We start from the raw sequence: 23,984 nt of genomic DNA, 5'->3' as shown, positions 1-23,984 counted from the left end.
TGTCTTCCTGATGTCAAAACCATCACTCTTTCTACTGCTTTACTTTTCTTCCCTTACCTGTCTTCAGGTGAAGACCTTTAAATGCTCACCCTCTGGAACTCAGAAATGATAGTGATAGTGTGTGAAATTTATAAATATGGCAATAAAAATTGTTTGAATTTTCATTATCACTTTTATTTCCTAGTACAACCATAATGTGAGGGCTTTTATTATAACTGCTTATGGAAATTAATTTTATAGCAGCCATTAAATGTCACTTGTTTGTACTAATTTCTACATTTTCCAAAATTTGAAATTCTCATCTAGTGAATCAATGAATTGAAATAACCACTAAGGGAGCTTTCATCTGTAACCAGATAACAGATGGAAACAAAGATGATAAGAGCAAGTTTTGCTTGAGTTGCTACATCTTAAAGAATTAAGAATTGACACAAAACCTGAACTTTTGTTTTGCTTAAAGAGGGAATTCTTCCTTTCCTCGAATGTCCCCAGACCTGATTCACTGTGCTCAGAGCATGAGTTGTGAGTCTGGTGGGGTCTTACCAACTATAACCATTCAATCAGTGGTGATTAACTGGCTGAAACATAAAGCAGAGGCCAGGGGTCTTTGCTGTTTGCCTTCATGCAGTTTTGTTAACACCTCCTTTATTTTTAATGTCATGGTTTTCAGAGATTGAGCATTTCCACATCTGCATTTCTGGCACAAAGACTAGATTTTCCAGTTCACTGTGTGTTTCAGTTTATCAATTTGAAAAGAGATGCAACATTTAATCATTCAATCTGCAGTGTTAATTGAGTGCCTACTATGTACCAGGCTTTGTTTCACTAATTTAGGAATTTATCAATGAACAAAATAGACTAACAGACCAAACTATCCCTGGAGCATAACATATAAATAATTTATGTATTATGTTAGAAGATGGTAAATGCCATAAAAAGTACAGACATTGGTGAGCGGGAGAGCTGGGGAGTCAGCTGGTGGGCTAGCATTTTAAAGAGGGTGGTCACAGTGGGGCTTACTGAGAATGTGACATTTGAGGAAGACTTGAATAAGGGAAGAGAGTGAGTTATTTGGAAGAAGAACAGACCTGACAGAGCAGCAGCTAATGCAGAGGCCCTGAGGCAAGAGAGTTCCTTGTGTGTTTAAGACAGTGAGTCTCAAAGCATGTTTCCTGGAATAGCAGCATCACATCACATGGGATTAGAAGTGCAAATTCCCAGATGCTGTTCCAGGCCTACAGCACAAGCCTTCCAGGTGATCCTAATGCACTGAAATTTGAAAACCACTGATGTAGGAAATAGCAAACATGGCTAGAGCAAAGTGAAAAAGGGGAGAAAAGTAGGAAATGAAGTCCCAGCAGTAATGAAGGAGGGGGCAGCTTGGTAGAGCCTTATAGGCCTTGGTAAGGTCTTTACCTTTCACTCTGAGTGGAAAGATTGGCCACTGGAGGGTTTTGAGAGAGGAAGTATGTTTTAGTAGCATCATTCTGACTGCTGGGCTGGGAGTAGACCAGGGGGTAAGGCTGGGGTAGGGAGACCTGTTTAGACCTCCTAATTTAGAGGAGGGTGACGGTGATAGTTTAAACCAGGGTGGTGATAGTGGAGGGAGTGAGAAATGATTAGATTCTGAATCTCATTTTGAAGTGGAGATCATAGAACTTGCCAATGAATTTGTTGTTGAATTTGAGGAGAAGAAAGTGACCAAGCAGGGTTCAAAGGTTTTGGCCAGAGCATCTAGAACAATAGTGTTGCCATTTGCTGGGCTGTGGAAGGGTGAGGTTGAGCATGTTTGAAGGGAGGATCAGACGTTTAGTTTTGCTGATGGTGCTAAGTAGGAGACGTCTCTTAGATGTCCAAGTGGAGAGTTGAAAGGAGGTATGATCTGAAGCTGAGATATAAACTTGGGAGTCATCAGCATAGCGATACTGTTTAAAACAAAATGTAATTCATGGAGTAGTATGGGGATAAGTTTCTCGTAAGCATAAACTAAGTACTAAAAATGAATAATTGTAAGAGCCACTAAAGGGAAGAACTTGAGTAATGGTTAACAGTGACGGTTTGGGCTGGGTCTGGCCTCTCCTTTCCCTCCATGTCTGTGTGCATACCGGATCATAACAAAGGTAAATTGTGTAATTAATCATGTAATCAGTGAGTAGTCCATTATGTTTTATATGGTTTCATATGATTCATCACTGCATCACTCTAGATTTCTGGCTCTCTCAATAGGGAGTAGAATCTATAAAACCTACTGTATTAGTCCATTCTCTCACTGCTATGAAGAAATACCCGAGACTGGGTAATTTATAAAGGAAAGAGGTTTAATTGACTCACAGTTCTGCATGGCTGGGGAGGCCTCAGGAAACTTACCATCATGGCGGAAGGCAAAGGAGAAGCAGGCACCTTCTTCACAGGGTGGCAAGACAGAGTGAGTACAAGCAGGGGAAGTGCCAGATGCTGATAAAACCATCAGATCTTGTGAGAATTCACTCACTGTTATGAGAACAGCATGGGGGAAACTGCCCTCATGACCCCATTACCTTTACCTGGTGCCACCCTTGACACTTGGGGATTGTGGGGATTACAATTCAAGGTGAGATTTGAGTGGGGGCACAGAGCCAAACCATATCACCTACTGAGTCATATCCAGAGTACCCAATTGAGAATGTAGATTTCTGAAGCTGGTCTAGAGATGTGAGCTTGGTACCATACGTTCAGGTAGCTGCCGTGAGTCCAGTCAGAACTGTCAAACACACTGTCAAAATCACAGGTAAAGCTCCTGTGATTTTGCTGTTTGTCACCTGCACTTAACCCTGGTTTCTCCGTATTTTACTTATAATGAATTGTACATTATAAATGCAGTTAAACATAGGCAAATTGTCAATGGACTCCATATCCAGGAAGCTCTTCAAATAAACTCTCTAATACATAAGTTTCATTTTAAATTTGTACGTATCATTTTATTGTTCTTTCCATTTTTGATTCTTTTCTTTAGCATCACAGATAGAGTCTCTCATATAGCAAGTTGATATCCATGTACAATTTGACTTGGTGCCAGAAGCATATTTCTGTTTTGTCTTCCTGCCTTTGGGCTTCCTCTTCCTGTGGCTTGCTTGGTGTCACACGTATTTCTCCTTCTCCCACCCTTGCCACCACCTCCATCTTTTCTGTCCTTCTCTTCCTCTATCTCTCCCTCTCCAAGCTGCCAAGAGGAAGAAAAGGCCAATAAGGATAATAGTCTTCCAAGGCTTCACTCTCCCAGCTGTCTCCAAAGCTCCCTCAGAAAAGATGCAAAACTTTTCTGCTTTTGGAGAGAACAGCAGGCCAAGAAGACTTTTCAATTTAAACGTGCTCACAGTTGCAGCTCAGTTGCTTGCCTAAGATTTCCGAGAGTAGTTTTTCACAGACTTGGATACTTTTTCAATTAGCAAGTTTGAAATAACCACATTTAAACAATAATGGAACTCTCTTAAGAAAGTAGGCAGAAGTAAACCTATTTAATCAGAGATATATATCTTTGTCTTCAAATATATTTCCCCTTCAAAAGAAGATTATATGTATAATATTAAATATAATCACAGCAATCACTTGAAACTGATGTGACTTGAGAAAATAAATGGGTGATTAAAGGGATGCTGGTAGTATTTTTTGCAGGTTTCATGTTGCTTGGCACCTACTCTGCCTTCCTCTGTTACTTCTCCTCCTCCTTTTTTTTTTAACATTTTATTTTTTATTTTATTTTATGTTAGAGTCTCACTCTGTCGTCCAGACTGGAGTGCAGTTGCATGATCTCAGCTCACTGCAACCTCTGCCTCCCTGGCTCAAGGGATTCTCCTGCTTCAGTTTCCCAAGCAGCTGGGACTACAGGCATGAGCCACCATGCCCAGCTAATTTTTTTGTATTTTAGTAGAGACAGGTTTTCACTATGTTGGCCAGGCTGGTCTCAAACTCCTGACCTCAAATGATCCACCCGCCTCCGCCTCCTAAAGTGCTGGGACTACAGGTATGCGCCACCACACCCAGCTATTTTTTTTTGTATTTTAGTAGAGACGGGGTTTTACCACGTTGACCAGGCTGGTCTTGAACTTTCGACTTCAAATGATCCACCCGCCTCTGCCTCCCAAAGTGCTGGGATTACAGGTGTGAGCCACTGCGCCCGGCCCTTCTTTTTTGATGTCCATATTTCCTGCAGTTGATTATGATAAATGCAGTACGGGAGCTTCAAAGCAGCCATGTAGGTTAACGTCTTAAGGAATACTCAACAAGAGTTGTTAATTGAGGTAGAAAATATATTTATGCAAATTAATAGGAATTGGAGAAAGAAAGAACTCATCTGATGGAAGATGTAACTGCAAACAAAAGAAGGATGAAGGAACTAGAAGATAACTTGCTTTACCGCCTGACAAGTACCCAGGGGTCCCTGGTAGAAGATGAAAGTCTCATTGTCGTGCTGAGTAACACAAAAAGGACAGCCGAGGAGGTGACACAGAAGCTAGAAATTTCTGCTGAGACAGAAGTTCAAATTAACTCAGCCCGGGAGGAATATAGACCTGGTGAGTTTGGTAATGAAAGACAAATGTCACAGGAAAATGAAATGAGAGAGGAATGAGAATTAGAGAAATGGAAGGATGTGAGGGAGTTATACAAATGATTATGCAAAGTGGAGGTGTTTTGTGGAATTTCTGTTGGGAAATAGTCTGTAAAATGGAGGTCAAAATTTTTTTATAATGGTATAAATTTTCTGGGTACTTGTCATTCATGTTAGTTGGTAAATCCTTTAAGGTTCTCATAAACTTATTTTGATGTTAGAAAGTAAAGAAGGAGAATTTTTAAAAATCTGATGACTACAAATTAATGAAATCTGAGGAATTAGTGCACAGTTATTTATCGTTTGGTAACACTATGTTGGTATTTTGTTTATAGTTTTTGTGTTAGGAAGGTAGTTCTGTGGTCTCTTGGGAGATTTTTATCCTCAGCCACCAATTTGCAAATTGGCCTTGTACAAGAGAAACCTGCTAAATAATTCAGTTGGATCGGCTATCTTTTAGTATTTTATTATTCCTCTTAACAAATAATCGGCCGGGCATGGTTGCTCACGCCTATAATCCCAGCACTTTGGGAGGCTGAGGTGGGCAGATCATCTGAGGTCAGGAGTTTGAGACAAGCCTGGTCAACATAATGAGACCAGCCTGGATAACATGGTGAAACTCTGTTTCTACTAAAAATACAAGAGAAAAAAAAATTAGCCAGGCATGGTGGTGGGCGCCTGTAATCCCAGCTACTCAGGAGGCTGAGGCAGGAGAATCTCTTAAACCCAGGAGGCGGAGGTTGCAGTGAGCCGAGATCACGCCACTGTACTCCAGCCTGGGGGACAAGAGCAAAACTCCGTATCAAAAAAATAATAATAATAATTAAAGTGTCGTTTATTGTTAGAGAGGCAGAAGCATCATCTTTGCAATGGCTTGTTTTGCAGACTTGAAGCCCAGGTTAGGCATGGCTTCTCCCTGGAACTTAAGGATGAGGTCCCTAATGGCTACCTCGCTTGCTGGGTGTTAAACACACAACCTTTGAAATCTCTTTGGTTGTCTTTTCTACCTGCAGTAAAAATAGTAAAATATTTTTACGAGGGGTCTAGAGATTCTAAAATGAGAAGTACCATTTAATAAATACAAATAGTTGATTACTTACAAAATGTTGTAAATAATAAATAAATATATTAATAAATGAGTATTGCTTTGTATCCCATATCTGGTAGGCAGCCACTGCCTAAAATAAAAGTTGTTGTTTTCATTTAGAGTTTAGGCTGATCTCTTTGCATGGATCATTTATTTTCCTCTCTCGTAGCACATGCAACCTTGCTCTTTGTCTTCCAGTGGCTACGCGGGGCAGCATCCTCTACTTCCTCATTACTGAGATGCGCTTGGTTAATGAGATGTATCAGACTTCGCTTCGCCAGTTTCTGGGCTTATTTGACCTTTCCTTAGCCAGGTACGTCTGTACGTGGGAAGCCAAGCTGAATTCTATATCTGTGCACTAAAATGATGACATTACATTTATAACTTCCTTCTCCTTTGTTAGTAAGAGTCTCTTTCTTTTTTAAATCTCAGATCAGTGTAATTACCAATGTGTTAACAAATCATTCTGATTTGCCATTTTATGCCCAGAGAAAACTCTACCAACTATTTATCCATTGATTTGATTCCTTTGGCTTCGTATGTTTCTGTTAAACAAGAAAATTCCCAAGATATCGTTGTGAGTGATGATGCCCTGCAGGTAGAATTGATTTAGACAACATTCGGGATTCTGTTATGTTATTTCATGTTGAGAGAATTCTTGTTATTTTAGATTTAGGAGGCTTTCTCTTGATGTGTAAAAATAAGAGTTCTTCCTCCAAAGTTACTTATTTTCCATTAAAGACAATTGTTTTTACAGACAATTGAAAAGGGCAGTGGGATAAGCCTGATTTAAATGTTCTCTTCACCAGGTCTGTCAAGAGCCCGATTACAAGCAAGAGGATTGCTAATATCATCGAGCGCATGACCTACGAGGTTTATAAGTATGCTGCCCGAGGGCTGTACGAGGAGCACAAATTCCTGTTCACCTTGTTGCTTACCCTAAAGATTGACATCCAGAGGAACCGAGTCAAGCATGAAGAGTTTCTCACTCTTATTAAAGGTCAATATAAGAATAGAGACTATAGCGCACAGGTGCAGATGGAGGAGTTATTGTGAAAGCCTTTGCAGTACATTTTTTGGTTATAACAATTTCCTTGCATTATGTAAGACTGCATTTAGATGAGATATTTTATTTGTTCTTTTCTTGACTGATAACTGTCTATTGAGGGCCTACTGTATACCTGGGCATGGAATAGGTATTTGGGGCATGTCAGTGAACAAAAACCCTTGAAAAGCATATATAGATTTAGGGAGGGTACAGAAAAAAATAAAATAATAAATGAATTTTATAGTGAGTGGGAAGATGGTAAGTCCTATGGAAAACAGAGCAGGATGAGAGGGATGGGAAGTTACAGGGCATTGTGAAGTGGGAGAAGCTTCAAGCTTTAAGTGGGGTATTCAATGGGATATTTAATGGGGTGGCATTCCTAAGAGATCGGTAGGTGGGCAAAGACCTGAAAGAGCAGGAGGTGCTGGCCATGGGAACATTTAGGGGAAGAGGGCTGAAGCAGAAGGGATGGCATCAGGTCAGGGCCTCTGGTGGAGTGAGGCTGGTGTGATGTAGATAAAACAAAGTGACTGGGTGATGAGTGAAGCGGATGAGGACCCTGTGCAGCTCATCCTGTGGATGATTTATTCTGCATCTACTGAAGCATTGCTCACAGCCGTGTCCCCTGGGCCATTCAAACGAAACAGCCCAGCGGAAGGCTGGAAAACATAAATTCACTATCACATTCTTGAATGTCTTGAAAAAAATATTTGAAGTAACTGTGTATCTTAGTTCTCAATGCTATAAGAAATTACTATAGACTGGGTGGCTAATAAACAACAGACATTTATTTTTCACAGTTCTAGAAGTTGGAAGTCCCAGATCAGAGTGCAGCACAGTGGATTCTAGTGAGGAGCCTCTTCTGGGTTGTAGACAACTGTCTTCTCATTGCATCTTCACATGCTGGGGAGCAGAGAAGAGGAAGCAAGCTCTCTAGTGACTATTATAAGGGCACTAATCTCATTCCTAAGGGCTCCACCTTCATGACCTCATCTAATCATAATTATGTCTCGATGGCCTCACCTCCCAGGACCGTCAGAATTGAGATATAGGGTTTCAACATATGAGTTTTGGGGAGACACAATATTCATCCCATAACACTATGAAAATGATGCCAGGGTCTAAATAGATTCATCTAGTATACCTTTCTAAACCAAGTCTTTAGAGATACGACATAATTTTATCTAGCAGGAGATTTTCATGCTTAACATGAGAGTAGGTTTGTAGGAGAACTTGAAGATGACCCCTAGGGGAACAATAGGGAAGGAATGTAGGTATACACATGCTGTGCCCTGGTGGGGGTTATAGGTCCATAGTCATACATATGCAAATGCATTTTCATATGCATATACATATGCATGTGTGTGTATATATATATCTTATAGTAGCAACAAAGACCCATCTGTTTAGATTTGAACTTAGAAATGGTTAAATTATAGACAATCTCTCTCTCTTTAATTGTGTCTAACCATTAAACACTTACTCTTTAGCTATATTTGAACCTTATTTTCCAAATTTCCTAAATCAGAATAAGTGACAGATGAGTCTCTGGAGAGAAAGATGTGTAGATGTAAGAGCTGCCTTCTCTGGTGAACCCTTAATATGTTACTAATTTCTGGCCTCAGTGACTCTAGTCCCCCGTTTCTAGAGCTTTTCAATGGATTGTTGTTCCTGTCGTTCTCAACTCAGGCATGAAATGTATTTCCACATAGAAATAGCTTTGAAGAGAGTGTCCAGCTCTTGTTGAAATACTTTGAAGCATATCACAGTTTGTCTTCATGATAGCAAACATAAGATTTAGAGTTAGGAAGTTGAGAGTTAAAATATGTGTTGGCTTTGTCACTTTCTTGATCTTGAGAAGGTCATTTACCCTTTTCAAACTCCAGTTTCCTTGTCTATAATACAAGGATAGTAAAATCTACATAGTAGGATTATTGAGAATTTACACAGTTTATGTAAATCCTGATACATAGGATATGCTTAGCAAATGATGGCCATCATTATATTATCTTCATCACTTTAGTTATTTTGATTAGTCTGATGCTTGTATGGGTTGGACTGGTTGTCATGGGTCTTTGGCTTTCAACAGCTGTTTGTAACGCTGCTTTATGAAACAGTTTCAGAGGAAACTTTGGAGCAGGATTATGTTGCAAATCTGCCCTTCGATGGTTAGGTTGATGAGAGCTACCTGGTGACATAAACTCTCTCTGTAAGGACTTTAAAATCATTTAACATAATTTAAAATGTTATTTAGATAGTGTTATGGTGCAAATGTTTGTATCCGACTAAAATTTGTATGATGAAAACCTAAACCCCAAGGTTATGGCATGAGATGGAGGGATTTTTGGGAGGTGATTAGGTCATAGGGGCAGAGTCAAGATAAGGGATTGATGCCCTTATAAGAGAGGCCCACCCAGGTGCGGTGGCTCAAGTCTGTAATCCCAGCACTTTGGAAGGCTGAGGTGGTCAGATCACTTGAGGTCAGGAGTTCAAGACCAGCCTGGCCAACATGGTGAAACACCATCTCTACTAAAATACAAAAAAAATTAGCCAGGAGTGGTGGCTCACACCTGTAGTCCCAGCTACTTGGGAGACTGAGGCAGGAGAATCATTTGAACCTGGGAGGCGGAGGTTGCAGTGAGCCGAGATTGCGCCACTGCACTCCAGCCTGGGTGACAGAGCAAGACTCCCTCTCACAAAAAAAGGGGCTCAAGAGAGACCCCAACTCCTGCACTATGTAAGAATTGCAGTGAGAATATGGTCTTCTATGAACCAGAAGTGAGCTCTCACCAGACACCAAATCACTGGTGCCTTGAACTTGGAATTCCCATCCTCCAGAACTGTGATAAATAAATTTCAGTTGTTGATAAGCAGAGTGCCTCCTAGAATGTGATATTCTGTTGTAGCAGCTTTTAAGCCCAATAGCCACAACAGATTTCCATTTTTTTTTTTTTTTTGAAGACAGGGTCTTGCTCTGTCACCCAAGCTAGAGTGCAGTGGTGCAATCACAACTCACTGTAACCTCAAACTCCTGGGCTTAGGTGATCCTCCTGAGTAGCTAGGACTACAAGCTCATGCCAGTACATCCAGCTAACTTTTAAATTTTTTGTAGAGATGAAGTCTCATTATGTTGCCCCAGCTGGTCTCAAACTTCTGGGTTAAGCTGTCCTCTTGCCTTTTCCTCCCAAAGTCCTGGGATGACAGATGTGGGCCACTGCTCTTGGCCTCAACAGTATTTGGATGGTGGTCTTTCAGTCATTTCTAAGATGGGAAAGGCTCAGCCTAGATTATTCTCTAAGTCTGCCTTAGCTGTGACAATTTATGATTGTGTGGCATAGCTTGTATAAAACTTTCATTATAAGCATGTATCATTTTCACAAAGTATTACGGTAAAAACCCCAACTTACTTTTTTTTTTTTTTCCCAAAGCAAGAGTTTGAGGAAAGAAGGGAACAGCACAGTTCTCAATTATCTGGACAATTTATTTCGAATTATTCCTTTCAGCTATTTATTCATCAAGGGTCTATTTAATTTGTTACCACATTATTCAGGAATATGTTCTCTCCCCCAAGTTACAATCACTATTTGTGCCTAATTGTGTACTTTGGGAGCCGGCAGGTTAGTCATGACATAGTTACCGGCTACTAAACAATGAATAATACTCTGGCCCGCGAGGAACACCCTTTCCTTTCTGTGAATAGCCTTTCCCTAACCCTCTGGTGGATGTCTTACTCTTTTCAATTTGTTGGAAAATGGACAGTTGCTAAGGTGCAACATTTTATTCAACACAATGCATTGTCTTTAGGTCTTTGCTCACTGGTGTTAAAACAATCTGTTTTCATTTTACGAGCTAATATTTTCTTCAAATTGGCTTCAAGGCCATACTGACCTCATTGTAAATACATTTTGATGGATTTGGCAAAAAATAACAATTTAGTAGTGTACATGGTGCCTGGATAAAATAGATATTAGCTCAATAAATATCTTGAGTATTATCATTTGTTTATAACCTACTCTGTTCAAACAAAGATTTTTAAAGTGGCCAAATGGATTGATTTTATCATTTTATGAATAATGCGTAGGCCGGGCGCGGTGGCTCATGTCTTTAATCCCAGTGCTTTGGGAGGGAGGCTGAGGCGGGCAAATCACCTGGGGTCCGGAGTTCGAGACCAGCCTGACAAACATGGAGAAACCCCGCCTCTACTAAAAATACAAAATTAGCCAGGCGTGGTCATGCATGCCTGTAATCCCTGCTACTCAGGAGGCTGAGAAAGGAGAATTGCTTGAACCTGGGAGGCAGAGGTTGGGAGCCGAGATCACGCCATTGCACTCTAGCCTGGGCAACAAGAGTGAAACTCCATCTCAAAAAAAAAAAAAATAATAACAGCACTTTGGGAGGCCGAGGTGGGCAGACCACGAGGTCAGGAGATCGATACCATCCTGGCTAACACGGTGAAACCTCGTCTTCACTAAAAATATGAAAAATTAGATGGGCATGGTGGCGGGTGCCTGTAGTCCCAGCTACTCGGGAGGCTGAGGCAGGAGAATGGCATGAACCTGGGAGGCGGAGCTTGCAGTGAACCGAGATCGTGCCACTGCACTCCAGCCTGGGCTACAGAACGAGACTCCATCTCAAAAGAAAGAAAGAAAGAAAGAATAATGCATAGAGCATATTTTCCTTGATATTCTTTAATGGATGTTATTTATTAAATAGTATATTTTATCCTTAATTCTTAACTTTATCCTTTATTCTTAACTCTTTTTTAAAATACGATTGCTCACACATTCAGTTGTTCTGAAGTGGACAACAAAAACATTTTTAAGGTGTCATTTTTGTTACATTGCTGTCAGAGTTATGTGGGTTACATGAGCTTTGGTAAATCATCAGTAAAAAGATAAGGGTCAGTACCAAATGGAAATGTTTGTTGTGGTTAGCTTAGGGTATAACCACAGGCATAAGTGATATAGCATGGAACCCTTGGGGTGTGTTCAAGGTAGATGTAAGTATATACTGATTTATAGAAGAGAATCCTTCAAACACGTCTAGTACTACTAACATTTCTAGATAAAGTATGTATTGAATATTAGCTTGTGCTAATATTGGGCAATTCTTAATATTGACAACTGATGCTCATTTAGTGACCCTCTGCCATGTCCTCTATCCTGTTTTGTGTGCTTTACACGCATACATTGTGACACAGGTTTAATTATTCTTATTTTACTAATTTGGAATTAGAGACCTAGACAAATGAAATGGCTTGTCTCAGACCTTGTCCGGGGGAAACTAGGACAGAATCCAGCATCTGCCTGATTCCAAAGTTATATTACTGATGATTACATGAGTTTTTTCTAAAATTATCTATTGATTTATTAAATGTTGCATGTTTCTCACTATGATTTATATTTCCGTGCTTAAAAAAGTGAAAGTAGTAAAATAACTAAAATTAAAATAATACAAATTTTACTAAATAGATTGTTTTACAGTGAAGGAAGGGAAATCTGATAATTTAATATTTAATTTTAAAGGAGGTGCCTCATTAGACCTTAAAGCTTGTCCTCCAAAACCATCAAAATGGATCCTGGACATAACGTGGCTGAATTTGGTGGAACTTAGCAAACTCAGACAGTTTTCAGATGTCCTTGACCAGGTAACTGTGCTTTGAATCAACTTAAGCTAATGTCATGTTGAGCAGCTTTCTGATTTATCACTGGATACAATATTTGTGGAAGAGAGAGAGTTCTTAATATTGTCACTCTTAAAATGGTATTACATGTGCTTGACCTTCTTGAAAGCACACTTACACTCTGATAAGGCATTCTCTGCTCATCGTTAACTGATCTTGCAGGTAGAAATGTGCCCAGGAACTTTAACCAGTGCCATCCTGGGCCATATGTTAGTATCACCAATCGGATGTCCACAAGTAGAAAAACTGATAGATGCAATTAGATTAAATAATTAGATAGACTTAAAAAGCCTTTTCCTTCTTTCTAGAGGTTAAATGAAAAGACATATGAACAGCCTGCCTCTAAATGCTAAATTTCCTTTCTTGCCTCTTGTTTCTCTCCCTCTTCTTCTTCCTCTCCTGCCCTTCCCATTATTTGACTTAGTTAGGCACCTGGGTATGAATCTCCTGAAATCTCTTTAGAAGTTATCATCTTTCTAGAATCAGCCAGCTCCTGATGAACTTTGCATGTGCTGGAATCATGGAAGTTGGGTGTAGAGAATTGAATTGGGACAAGCCAAGAAACAGGTTATTGAAAATCAGGTGACCATAGAGAAATGAGTTTGGCAGCAGGGTGGCTTTATCCAGCTATAAGTTGAAGGCTTTTTTTGATGACGAAATGTCTTAAAGTTGGTTCTTGACTTCCTCAGTTTAAGTTGACCATTTGCTTATGTTCTGCTATCCTTTTATGTTTTGGCTTATCACTGGTGGTGTTTATTATTACTACCATGTACTTAGGGGTACAAACCATTCTTTCGGGTTATTCCCCAGTAGGATTACCCCCAGTGGCCTTGCCTAGACCATTGATATTGAAGTTGCTACCTTCTGGAGATGATATCTTATGCACGAAACCCCTCAATATTAAGTAGTCTTTCATGATCGAAAGAAGTTACTATTTTTATTCTTACATGGTACTTTCTAAATATGAACCTGGAATGATTTGCCTTTGATTATATCCCAAGAAAGACATTGGAACCCTTGATGAAAAGGAATATACCAGAGAACATAAGATGATATTTATCTGTAGACATTATTTGTTTGTTCAGTGTTTCTGATCTGCTTACCATTGTAATTCCTGCCTCTCTTTGGTGTTTTAAGCTGCAGAGGCTAATGTACTATGTCCTTTTACTCTTTCCCAGTTGCCTAAGGGTAGCAGGTGTCTGATCATTCATTTGATGATATTAACTGGCGTATTTCCAATTACTCTAGATTAATAGAGTATTGATCAAAAAGCTGTTCATTCAATAATAAACATGTGTTAAATGTCTTCTTTTGTGTCAGGAGTGGTCCTGGGAAATGAGGAAACATAAGTGAATGAGATTTGGTTCCTGACATGAGAAGATTTTGTGGAGCAAATCGGACTTCGTTGAAATAATGAAAATGAGTTTCCATTGATTTTGTTGTATTCTTTACAAATTTGTTACCACAAAGGCATAGAAGAAATTAAATATCCCACGACTCTCCCTACTTTGAAATGTAGTTGTAGGCTGATGTTAGTATAGACTGACTTTGGAGCAAATGACATTAGATTTTACACTGTCAAACTTTCTATAATATAAAATAAAAAAATAGCCGAGGAATATAATTTACACATATCTGGAGAGGTCAGAGGTTTGATGAAACATATCTATGACCTGTTACTGAAAGATTGTTGGGTGGCATGACACAGTTTTTATCCCATGGTATTTTCAGATATCGAGAAATGAGAAAATGTGGAAAATTTGGTTTGATAAGGAAAACCCGGAGGAGGAACCTCTTCCAAACGCCTATGATAAATCTCTTGACTGCTTCAGACGTCTTCTCCTTATTAGATCCTGGTGTCCTGACAGAACCATTGCCCAGGTAAAAAGTCCATATTAAAGAGAAAAATGAGAGAATATTTTTAAAGAGAATTTTCTTTTAAATTAAAAAAATATTTTAAATGTGAATTCCAGTGAGAATTTTCTTGTAGGCCTCTGTGTGATTTTCTAGCAATATGTGTGAAAAATGGAAAAGTAAACAAATAGATGTCTTGAGGCATACGTTTGGGCTAAGTGATTTAGTAACTTTTTCTGACCTAACTGCTACAATAGGAGTAAATGAGAAAACCATGATTCTAAGGTTGGCATATAGGTATAACATAAAGGTAATGCGTTATTCTTTTATATCATTTTATATTCAATCAAAGATTATATGGCTGCTCCATTTTGCTGGTAGTAAAACAGTGTTTCTGAAAGCAGGAAGAACATAAAGGCATTAGGGTGAAGAGAGTGGGGGAAGGACAGTGTGCCCAAACCGTAGTCATTTCCCCAGAAAAATGTCACAGCTCTAGATGTCAGTAGGTTGTCTTACAACTGAATTTCACATATGGTTTAAATGTGAATCCTGCCTCCAGATGATTCATCTGTTTAAAGACCTTTAATTTGCTGGCTTAGTATCATGGGACTTTACCCACTAAAAGGACTTGTGTCTTGCCTTTATGATGAAAAGTTTAACGCTGATATTCAGCCCAGGTTGACTCCTTAAGGGCTTTTCCAAATGAGCTGTGGAGTAGCAATAGCCTTGGGTTTATAATAGAATGTAAGATATTTTCTCCTTCATTCTCCAGAGGGAGTGTTAAAAACTTATGGAGTAACTACCTCCAAGTCCACTTAGGTACTGTGGAATCATGAAAACAACCAGATTCAATGATTTATTGAGAAAAGAAAAATGAGTTTCACAGTTCGGGGCACTGAGATCACCTTTCCTTTCAGTTTTTCTTCTCAGTTTCATTACTTTTATCCTGCCCAACTGAATTGTGAAATGGTTGCCTTATTTAAGGACAGTGTGGAAAGAAATGTTTGAGTAGTCTCTTTCTTATCTTTTTCCATAGAAAGCTATATTTGCTTCAATGCTGAAATTTAAGTAACTCTTTTTTGTAACTTTATCTTCATCCGATCCCTTTAGCTTCTCCGATCCCTGGACTTACCACAGCCATGGCCTCATACCTGTTCTCCTTACATTTCTTCTTGTATACTCTAGTCTACTCTGCACACACTAGAAGAAATGCAAATATGGTGCCATTCATTGGCTTTTCAAGTCCTGCAGTATCTGCCCATGGCCCTTATAGTGCCCAGGTCCTAAACAAGGTTTAGAAGGCCTGTTGGATAAATGTTCTCTCAAGTTCTTATTCTCCTTTTAGAATCCTTTTGTGATTTTCAACCTGACAACTTTCTGGGAAGCATATTAGTAGGTCTACAATGTAGATACATTCAATCCCATTCCCCATAGGCAGCATCAGGCTATATGCATTTCTTATTCTCTGCATTTTGGCTGAATGTGACTGTCCACATCTGTGCTTGCCTGATTGCAAAAATGCTGCACTGTCCGAGTGTGTCTCCTGAGAGGTACGCATTTGTGTCTTAAAAATCCTCAACAGGTCAGGCGCGGTGGCTCACACCTGTAATCCCAGCACTTTGGGAGGCTGAGGCAGGTGGATCACGAGGTCAGGAGTTCAAGACCAGTCTGGCCAACATGGTGAAACCGCATTTCTGCTAAAAATGCAAAAATTAGCCAGGCATGGTGGTGGCACCTGTAATGCCAGCTACTTGGGAGGCTGAGGCAGGAGAATCTCTTGAACTTGGAAAGTGGAGCTTGCAGTGAACTGAGATCGTGCCACTGCACCCAGCCTAGGTGCCAGGGTGAGACTCCATCTCAAAAAAAAAATACTCAACAAAGGGAGGTTGGCACAGGTGTGCAGGTTATTCGTTCATTTTCTCCCCCATTGAAAGGCTGAATCTGTTGCATTGGGACCACATATTGGGATGAACAAGTTCTGCAGAGCTGTGTGAAGAGCAGTGTATGAAAATGCAGCACTCCACAGTGGGGTGTTGGCTTTCTTTAAAGGCTGGCAGGCTGTGCAGAAGCCTGGCTTGCCACACCTGAATTAACTCTTACATCAGTTATTATGGGTGTCCTCCTGTCCCTAGCCAGTGACTTGCTCTTTGCTCCTTCAGGGTCTCTGCATATGTTTCTTCTGCATAGAATGCACATGCTCTGACCCACTTAGCTGTCCTCTTTGCCTCAGTAAATCCCACTCATCATCCAAGCAACAGCTTAAATGCTTCTTTCACAAGGGAGCCTTCTCTGACATATTCCTGCAAGATTAATCAGTTTCATACTTTCATGTCACCCTGCAAGTCATAAATCCTTCAAACTAGTTATTTTGCTATTACTTGCTCAATGTATGTCTCATCCTGGCATGGAGGTGGGGGGCAAGCTTCATAAGGGCTGGGCCATTTGTCCACTGATCTGTTCCTAAAACCTGTTGCACTGCCTGGGACAGAGGAGAGGGTCATGGACCAAGGTTTATATCTGTTGCATGAGGTGAATTATCTAACATGGTTTGTTCGTTTGTGCGTTGCTATAAATAAATACCTGAGACTGGGTAATTTGTAAAGAAAAGAGGTTTCATTGGCTCATGGTTCTGCAGGTTGTACAGGAAGCATGGGGCTGGCATCTGCTCAGCTTCTGGTGAGGCTTCAGGAAACTTTCAATCATGGCAGAAGGTGAAGGAGGAGCTGGCATGTCATATGGCGAGAGCCAGAGCAAGAGAGTGGGGGAGATGCTGCATACTTTTAAACAACCAGATCTGGGAAGAACTCACTCACTACCATGAGTACAGCACCAAGCCATTCATGAGGGACTCACCTCTATGACCCAAACACCTCCCACCAGGCCCCACTTTCATCACTGGGGATTACATTTCAACATGAGATTTGAAGGGGGCAAACATTCAAACTATATTATTTCTCCCATGGCCCCTCAAATCTCATGTCCTTCTTACATTGCAAAATACAATCATCTCTTCCTAACTGTCTCCCAAAGTCTTAACTTGTTACAGCATGAAGTCCAAAGTCCTAAGTCTCTCTGAGACTCATCTCCTCCCACCTGTGAGCCTGTAAAATCAAAACACATTATTTACTCCCAAGATACAATGGTAGTAAGGCATTGGGTAAATATTACCATTCCAGAAAGGAGAAATTGGCCAAAAGAAAGGAATAGTAGGCCCTATGCAAGTCTGAAACACAGCAGGGCAGTCCTTAAATCCTGAATCTCCAAAATAATTTCCTTTGACCCCGTGTCCTGCATCCAGGGCACACTGGTGCAAGGGATGGGCTCCCAAAACTTTGAGAAGATGGGGAGACCGAGTAATGCCTGGAATTATTGTCCTGCTGGCTGGTGAGATAATGCAGGGTGTTGGGTTGAAGTTGAAGAAAAGAAGATGAAGAAATGTACTCTTTCTAATGCATGCATGTCTGGTTTCAGATCCATGACTACCGCAGTGGGGCCTTCCCTGGGATTGCTGAGCATCCTTGCATATTACATATTTGCCCCACAGACTCATTACAACCCTTAGGCTTGGAGCCAATTTGAACCGTGACTGTGACCCTATTTAAGAATGTCCCTGCCCAGGAACTGGAATTATGACCAAAGGTCCTTTCTCCAGATATAAGTGAAGCAGCCTTCCCTGTGGTTATCTATTCCAGAGGTTGGCAAACTAGGGCCTGCCAACAACATTTGGCCAACTGTCTGTTTATGCTCAGCTGGTGACTTAAGAATTATATTTTTAAATGCCTGAAAAAAATCACCAGAAGACTAATATTTTGTGATAAGTGAAGATTGTATAACATTCACATTTCAGTGTCTCTAACAATTTATTGGAACATAGCCATGCTTTTTATTTGTGTGCTTACGACTGCTTTTGTGCAACAGTGGCGGAGTTGAATAGTTGCAATAGAGATGATTTGGCCACCAAAGTCTAAAATATTTACCATCTGGCCCCGTAGTATTCTAACATGTTAGCTCATGGCTTGGATGGTAATACCTGAACTGGGTCAATGCTGAGTTATATGGCAGAACTGGCCATGTTGAGCCCCTTGCTATCTTGGGATAGAAAGTACTTGAATCTTGATGAGTTGCACTATAGAGATGCAGTGATGGTGGAACATGTGGCTGAGAAACATCTGCAACTGTGGAATGCCTCAGTGTCCAGCCTTTGAAGTCCTTCCTGATCACAGGACTCCCTGCTTCAGTGACTGTGACTGAATGTGTACATGGAGTAGACATTTGGGGAAGTCAAAGAACATATCAGGCAAACTTATTAAACACCTGCCAGAGGCTGTAGAAAAATATGTAGGCTTTTATATACAAGTTAGAGATTTAGATATTGGATCTGTCCAACCTAGAAAAAGTATTGAGAGGTATGAAAATAAATAGCATCCTGTGCCTCAAATTCAACTGGACTGAAATTCACCTCCTCAAAACTTCCCAGGCACTGAACTAATAGAGAGGAAGGTCAGAAGGGGTGAGCCTCTCTGTGAGTGAGGGGCCAAGGTGCTGTTTGGTCATTTCATTGCCAGTGGCCTAGTCCTGTCAAAGAGGGCCTGACCACCATTTCTTGTTCCTTTGGGAAACCAGGTAGAGGTCTTTCCCCAAAGCCATCTAGAAATAGTTGCCAAGGCAGAAATCCTGTGTATTCTACAAAGTTGGCATGCCTCTTAATCTGCCATTGGTATGGGGGAATGGACATTATGAGGAGGATTATGACTTTAGAAGAAGGAGAAGAGATTCACAGTAAAATGGTCCAGCTGTTTCTGAATTAGCTGGTATGAGTTAGGGAATGTGAATGCTCCTCTTTTTGTGTTTTGCACTCTCATGAGGAAGATGGACGTTCCCTGACGACCAATTTTCAGACACTCTTTACCTGGCTATATGAATGATGAAGCTTGTTTGAGAAGTCTCCACACACCAGGTGGAATCAGAAAGTAGGACCAAGCCAGTCGTTCAACAGTCTAGACTCATGTGGCACCCATTTTACCTCTCTTACCAAGCCACGAGAGGACATAGTAAGCCAGGAGATTCCTCTTGGGTGGACACTTCTCTCTCATTGTAACCCACAAAAGAGGGCAAACACAAGTGGGAACCATCGCACCAATTTGTAAGCTCAGATGCTTGGGGTACATTTTGAGGATGAATAGGGGATAGCAAGATATCGAAGATGAGGGATGAGCCAAGATTACTGGCTGCAAATCAAACTCTGATGTTTTAAAGTCAAGGATAATGACTGAACCAGCTCTGGCTCCCCTTTGGTCCGGTTCTATCTGAAATCTGTCTGATTCAAGGGAAGCTCCATCTGAAGCTGTTTTGTGTTTCTCCGGGAATTGGACTGGGGAGGCTCACCTGCCTAGCCCTTGGGAGAGTTGCAGGTCATGTTGCACCCACGCCTAAGTTATGTGAAAATGATTATTGTGGAGAATGCTACTGGGGAGAGAAACTTGGGTTTTACCCATCGAAGGTGGAAGAAGACCACCAGAATAGGAGGAAAAATGTTTTTGAGGGAATTTAATTATTTAGAAGGCGGAGAATATAGACTAAGGATCATATTCACAATACCATTTGTTGAAAAATAAATTATAACTCTTTTACCTCATTTGTAAAAGGACTTTGTTGTTACCAGAATTTTTTTCTATGGTTGTAATAAAGTTGACAAAATCTGTGATATTTCCAGTATGGATTTCATTCAAAACAAAATTAACAGTAAACGGATGAGCCAAATGTGAGAAAGAATGACGACAATGATGAGGAGAGAGATTATGGATTAAATCTTTAAAAACTAATTCATTCATTCAACAAATATCCAATACATTTCATAAAAATAGTCACTCAATAATTATCTATTTAATCAGTACCCATTACATTCCAGGTATTGTGTTGCTTACTTGATTATTTAAATGCAAATATATTTGCCTTAGAGCATGCTAAACAATAGTTTCCCAGTATTTTTATTTTCTGGTCTAGCAGGAAGCAAGCAGTATATTGAAATGGGTTTCAAACCAGGAGTCATACAACTTTGGTTCTTTTGACACTCTGATTTTGTACTGGGTAAGCAACACAGTTTTCCCACTTACAGAATGGAGATATAAACAAACAAATATGGAAAACAGTCTCTACCCTGTTTGCCTGACAGGGTTACTGTGGCCATCACTGAGATAATTACAAAAATGAATTTTGGAAACCACACTACATTATCTACATGAAAGAGTTGGAATGACTTTTACTGACTTGTATACTGTTTTTGGCAGGCCCGCAAGTACATCGTGGACTCCATGGGAGAAAAATACACCGAAGGTGTTATTTTAGACTTGGAGAAGACGTGGGAGGAATCTGATCCACGGACGCCACTCATCTGTCTCCTGTCTATGGGCTCAGACCCCACAGATTCCATCATTGCCTTGGGGAAGAGATTAAAAATAGAAACCCGTTATGTGTCCATGGGCCAGGGCCAGGAGGTCCATGCTCGGAAGCTCTTGCAGCAGACCATGGCAAACGTAAGGCTGAATGTCTACTTTTGTGCCATGCTGTTCATATTACAGGTTATAGAATAGCAATGCAGAAGAAAAATATAAATCATTAGGAGTTTAAATTTACATGCTGCCTGCTGTTTACTAAACAGCATTTTTTTTTTAAATTTAAGCTAACATTAAAACTTTTGAGGCAATGTGGCAAATAAATCAACTACCCAAGGATAGCAAAGTGGATGGTCTACTCAGTAAGATGAAAACAAAACATTTAATGCAGAGAATGGAATCCCAAAGAAATGGGATTCTGTGGGTGAAGATGGAATATCAGAGTTCTCACCTAAGAAGTTTAGATCACCTGGGTGCGATGCCTCACAACTGTAATCTCAGCACTTTGGGAGGCCGAGGCTAAGGATTGCTTGAGCTCAGGAGTTCAAGACCAGCTTGGGCAACATAGACCCCATCTTTACAAAAAAAAAATTAACTGGACATGGTGGCCTGTGCCTGTGGGCCCATCTACTTTGGAGTCCGAGGTGGGAGGATCACTTGATCTGGGAAGGTAGAGGCTGCAGTCACTGCAGTCCAGCCTGGGTGACAGAACAAGACATTTTCTCAAAAACCAAAACAAAGCAAAATACAAAAGAAGGAAACTCAAGTCAGGGTTTACTTCTATGCTGGGTAAAAGAGAGGAACTGAAGTCTTTTTGTAGTTGCTGTGTTTTATATTGAATTTCCTTTTTGTTTTGAATTGTGGACGGTGTCAATTGAAATTTTCAAACGGTAATGTTTAGATAAGTTATTCAGCAGTACTGTAAATTTCTGAAGAAAATATAAGGAAAATGTGAAATCTCTAAATTATCAGTTTTACGTGTAACTCTGCTAAGACTTTAGATCTAGTGCTTGTTTTTTTTTTTTGGTGTTTTTCTTTTTGAAAGACAACTCATGCAGCTCTAGTCAGTGATCTAAGATGGGTTATAGAAAAACACCTCAAGATTATGATCTGGATCTAGTAGATGATTTTAGCAAAAATATTTTATAGATTAGATATTGAGGAAATTATTGTTACATGACCCCCAATTTTGCCTGAGTTGCATTACACAAAGACCTTCCTATACTTATGGTATAATTCAGGCAAAAGATATGGCTTATTATTTTCTAAGGCTCTTTCTCTTCTTAGTGTGGTCAAATTCCCAGGGAAGGTTCTTCCACATGCTAAAGGGTGCATGCTCAGTTGCCAGGATTCTGAGAACTAGTGGGAGGCAGGAAGTAGCAGGTCTCAAAATTCAGCAGGCAATCATTCTTTCACCTGGTTTCAGTGTGGTACCTATTCCCTCAATGTGCTGGTATCCTCCAATCTAGACCCTGTTTTGCCTTCTGTAGAAAATCAACTTCTCATTTTTCATTAAGGCAGGCAGAATTTGGGGAGTTATGTGGTATAAATCAGGTTGCATCTCAGCTTTCCCTAAATGCTAGCTTAGGATTCAACTTTCCTGAACCTCTTTTAAATGTTAATGATAATGCCTTCACTCTCTCTGTCATTGTCCTTAAGAGTTCATGCCTTTAAAAATTTTCTTCATTGTAGTTTTAATGGAATTTGGGGAGGGATCTGAGTTAAATGGATGTTTTCAATCAGCCATCTTTACTTGGAAGTCCTTTTATGTTTAACTTCGATTATATTCATGATTGCGACCATATAGTATTGGTACAATTGCATACTAGTGTACACTGGAACAAATGCATGGACCAAAAATAAAATAGCTTATCGCAATTAAACATTTTTGTTTTCTTAGATTTGACCTGGATTAATTTAAAATGGTTAGTGTTTTTCTATTAAATTTTAAGTACTTAATTTCTAAAGAATGTAATAATTTAGAATTTGGGTGAAATACAAAACCACCTAATTTCCGTTTACTGCTATTGACAGGGAGGATGGGCACTTCTGCAGAACTGCCATCTGGGACTTGATTTCATGGATGAGCTGATGGACATAATCATAGAAACTGAGCTTGTACATGATGCGTTCCGCCTCTGGATGACCACCGAGGTTCATAAGCAGTTTCCCATTACACTCCTTCAGATGTCCATTAAATTTGCCAACGATCCTCCACAAGGCCTCCGGGCAGGATTGAAAAGAACATATGGTGGTGAGTCCAGAAATACTTCCGAGTCTACAGGAGTTTCCTTACTTAAATTGTTTTCCTAAAAAAATTATAAAAGGATTAGCTAGGATACAGTTATAGCAAATAGTACTACTGTTTAACCTGATGGGGAGGTGATGGTCCTCTTTTGTGAATATGTCCCGGCAGTGTGAAAGAATCAGAGCTCATGATTCCCACCTTCTAGTTTCCTATTTTCCCAGTACTGCCCTATTTAAGCCCATGCTGTTCTCCAGCTAGACATAATTAATATCAAAAATGAACAATTTTGTCATTTATGGTCTTTATTCTCCATACTTAAAGTAGTACAGTAGTCTCTTCCAAGAGGAGAGTCTGAATTAAAGTCATGCCTGCCTGCCTTTCATTAGGGCCATATGTCAGAAGGTAGCTAAGTTAAAAATCCAGTGGCAGCAAACTCAGGCCCAAATGCCCCATCATGACTGGGGCTGAGGTCACTCTCTTGGCCATTGCTTCCTCTGCTTCATAGCTTTATGTATGGGGCTTGCGGTCATGAAAAGAACATGGAACTTTCAGTCAGAAATCCTGATTCTGGCCCTTGCTGTTGACAATTACTTTGTTCTCTTGGGTGTGAGTCATTCCATCTGAGTTTCAATTTTCTCATATATAAAATAGGGACAAGAGAATCTCTCCAGGAGAATTGAAATAAATTGTAACTAAAATCATGTATTTGATAACCATAATAAATATAATTATTGTATTTCAATCTGGAAAACCTGCAAAGAGACTTTTGGGGAGTTGCTAACAAGGCCCAAATTCCTGCCAATCTATAAGATAATGTGGGGATAAAAGAGAGGTGGAAGGATAATGGCAGTAAAAAATAAATAAATAAATCTAATTATATATACAATATAGTATATGCATATGTATCAATCATTATTATTTGGAGCATGTACTCAGGTGCAAAGGGCTTCTATATATACTATCTTAATTAATATAAAATTAGTTAAAAGTATATGCCCCAAGTATATGCTCAAAACAACAGTAATAATAATAGAGTAGTAGTTATAGTAATAGTGGCAGAATTTATTTAACTGTCGTTACCCTTCCA

The 23,984-nt window shown here is 39.9% G+C and overlaps 1 protein-coding gene across 1 annotated transcript in view; it reads left to right on the top strand.

The window, feature by feature from the left end:
• DNAH5 (dynein axonemal heavy chain 5) overlaps positions 1–23,984 on the top strand; it is a 332,345-nt gene that overhangs the window by 275,853 nt on the left and 32,508 nt on the right. Inside the window, exons 66-72 of the mRNA XM_008975442.5 lie at positions 4,307–4,550; positions 5,871–5,985; positions 6,482–6,672; positions 12,246–12,367; positions 14,135–14,284; positions 20,545–20,790; positions 22,684–22,903. Of these exons, the coding sequence (XP_008973690.3) occupies positions 4,307–4,550; positions 5,871–5,985; positions 6,482–6,672; positions 12,246–12,367; positions 14,135–14,284; positions 20,545–20,790; positions 22,684–22,903 (1,288 nt within the window). The remainder of the gene's footprint in view (positions 1–4,306; positions 4,551–5,870; positions 5,986–6,481; positions 6,673–12,245; positions 12,368–14,134; positions 14,285–20,544; positions 20,791–22,683; positions 22,904–23,984) is intronic.

This window comes from Pan paniscus, chromosome 4, assembly GCF_029289425.2.
Source record: "Pan paniscus chromosome 4, NHGRI_mPanPan1-v2.0_pri, whole genome shotgun sequence".
Lineage (NCBI taxonomy): Eukaryota > Metazoa > Chordata > Mammalia > Primates > Hominidae > Pan > Pan paniscus.
Note: the sequence above shows the minus strand (reverse complement) of the source record. Positions and strands in the feature narration are given on the sequence as shown.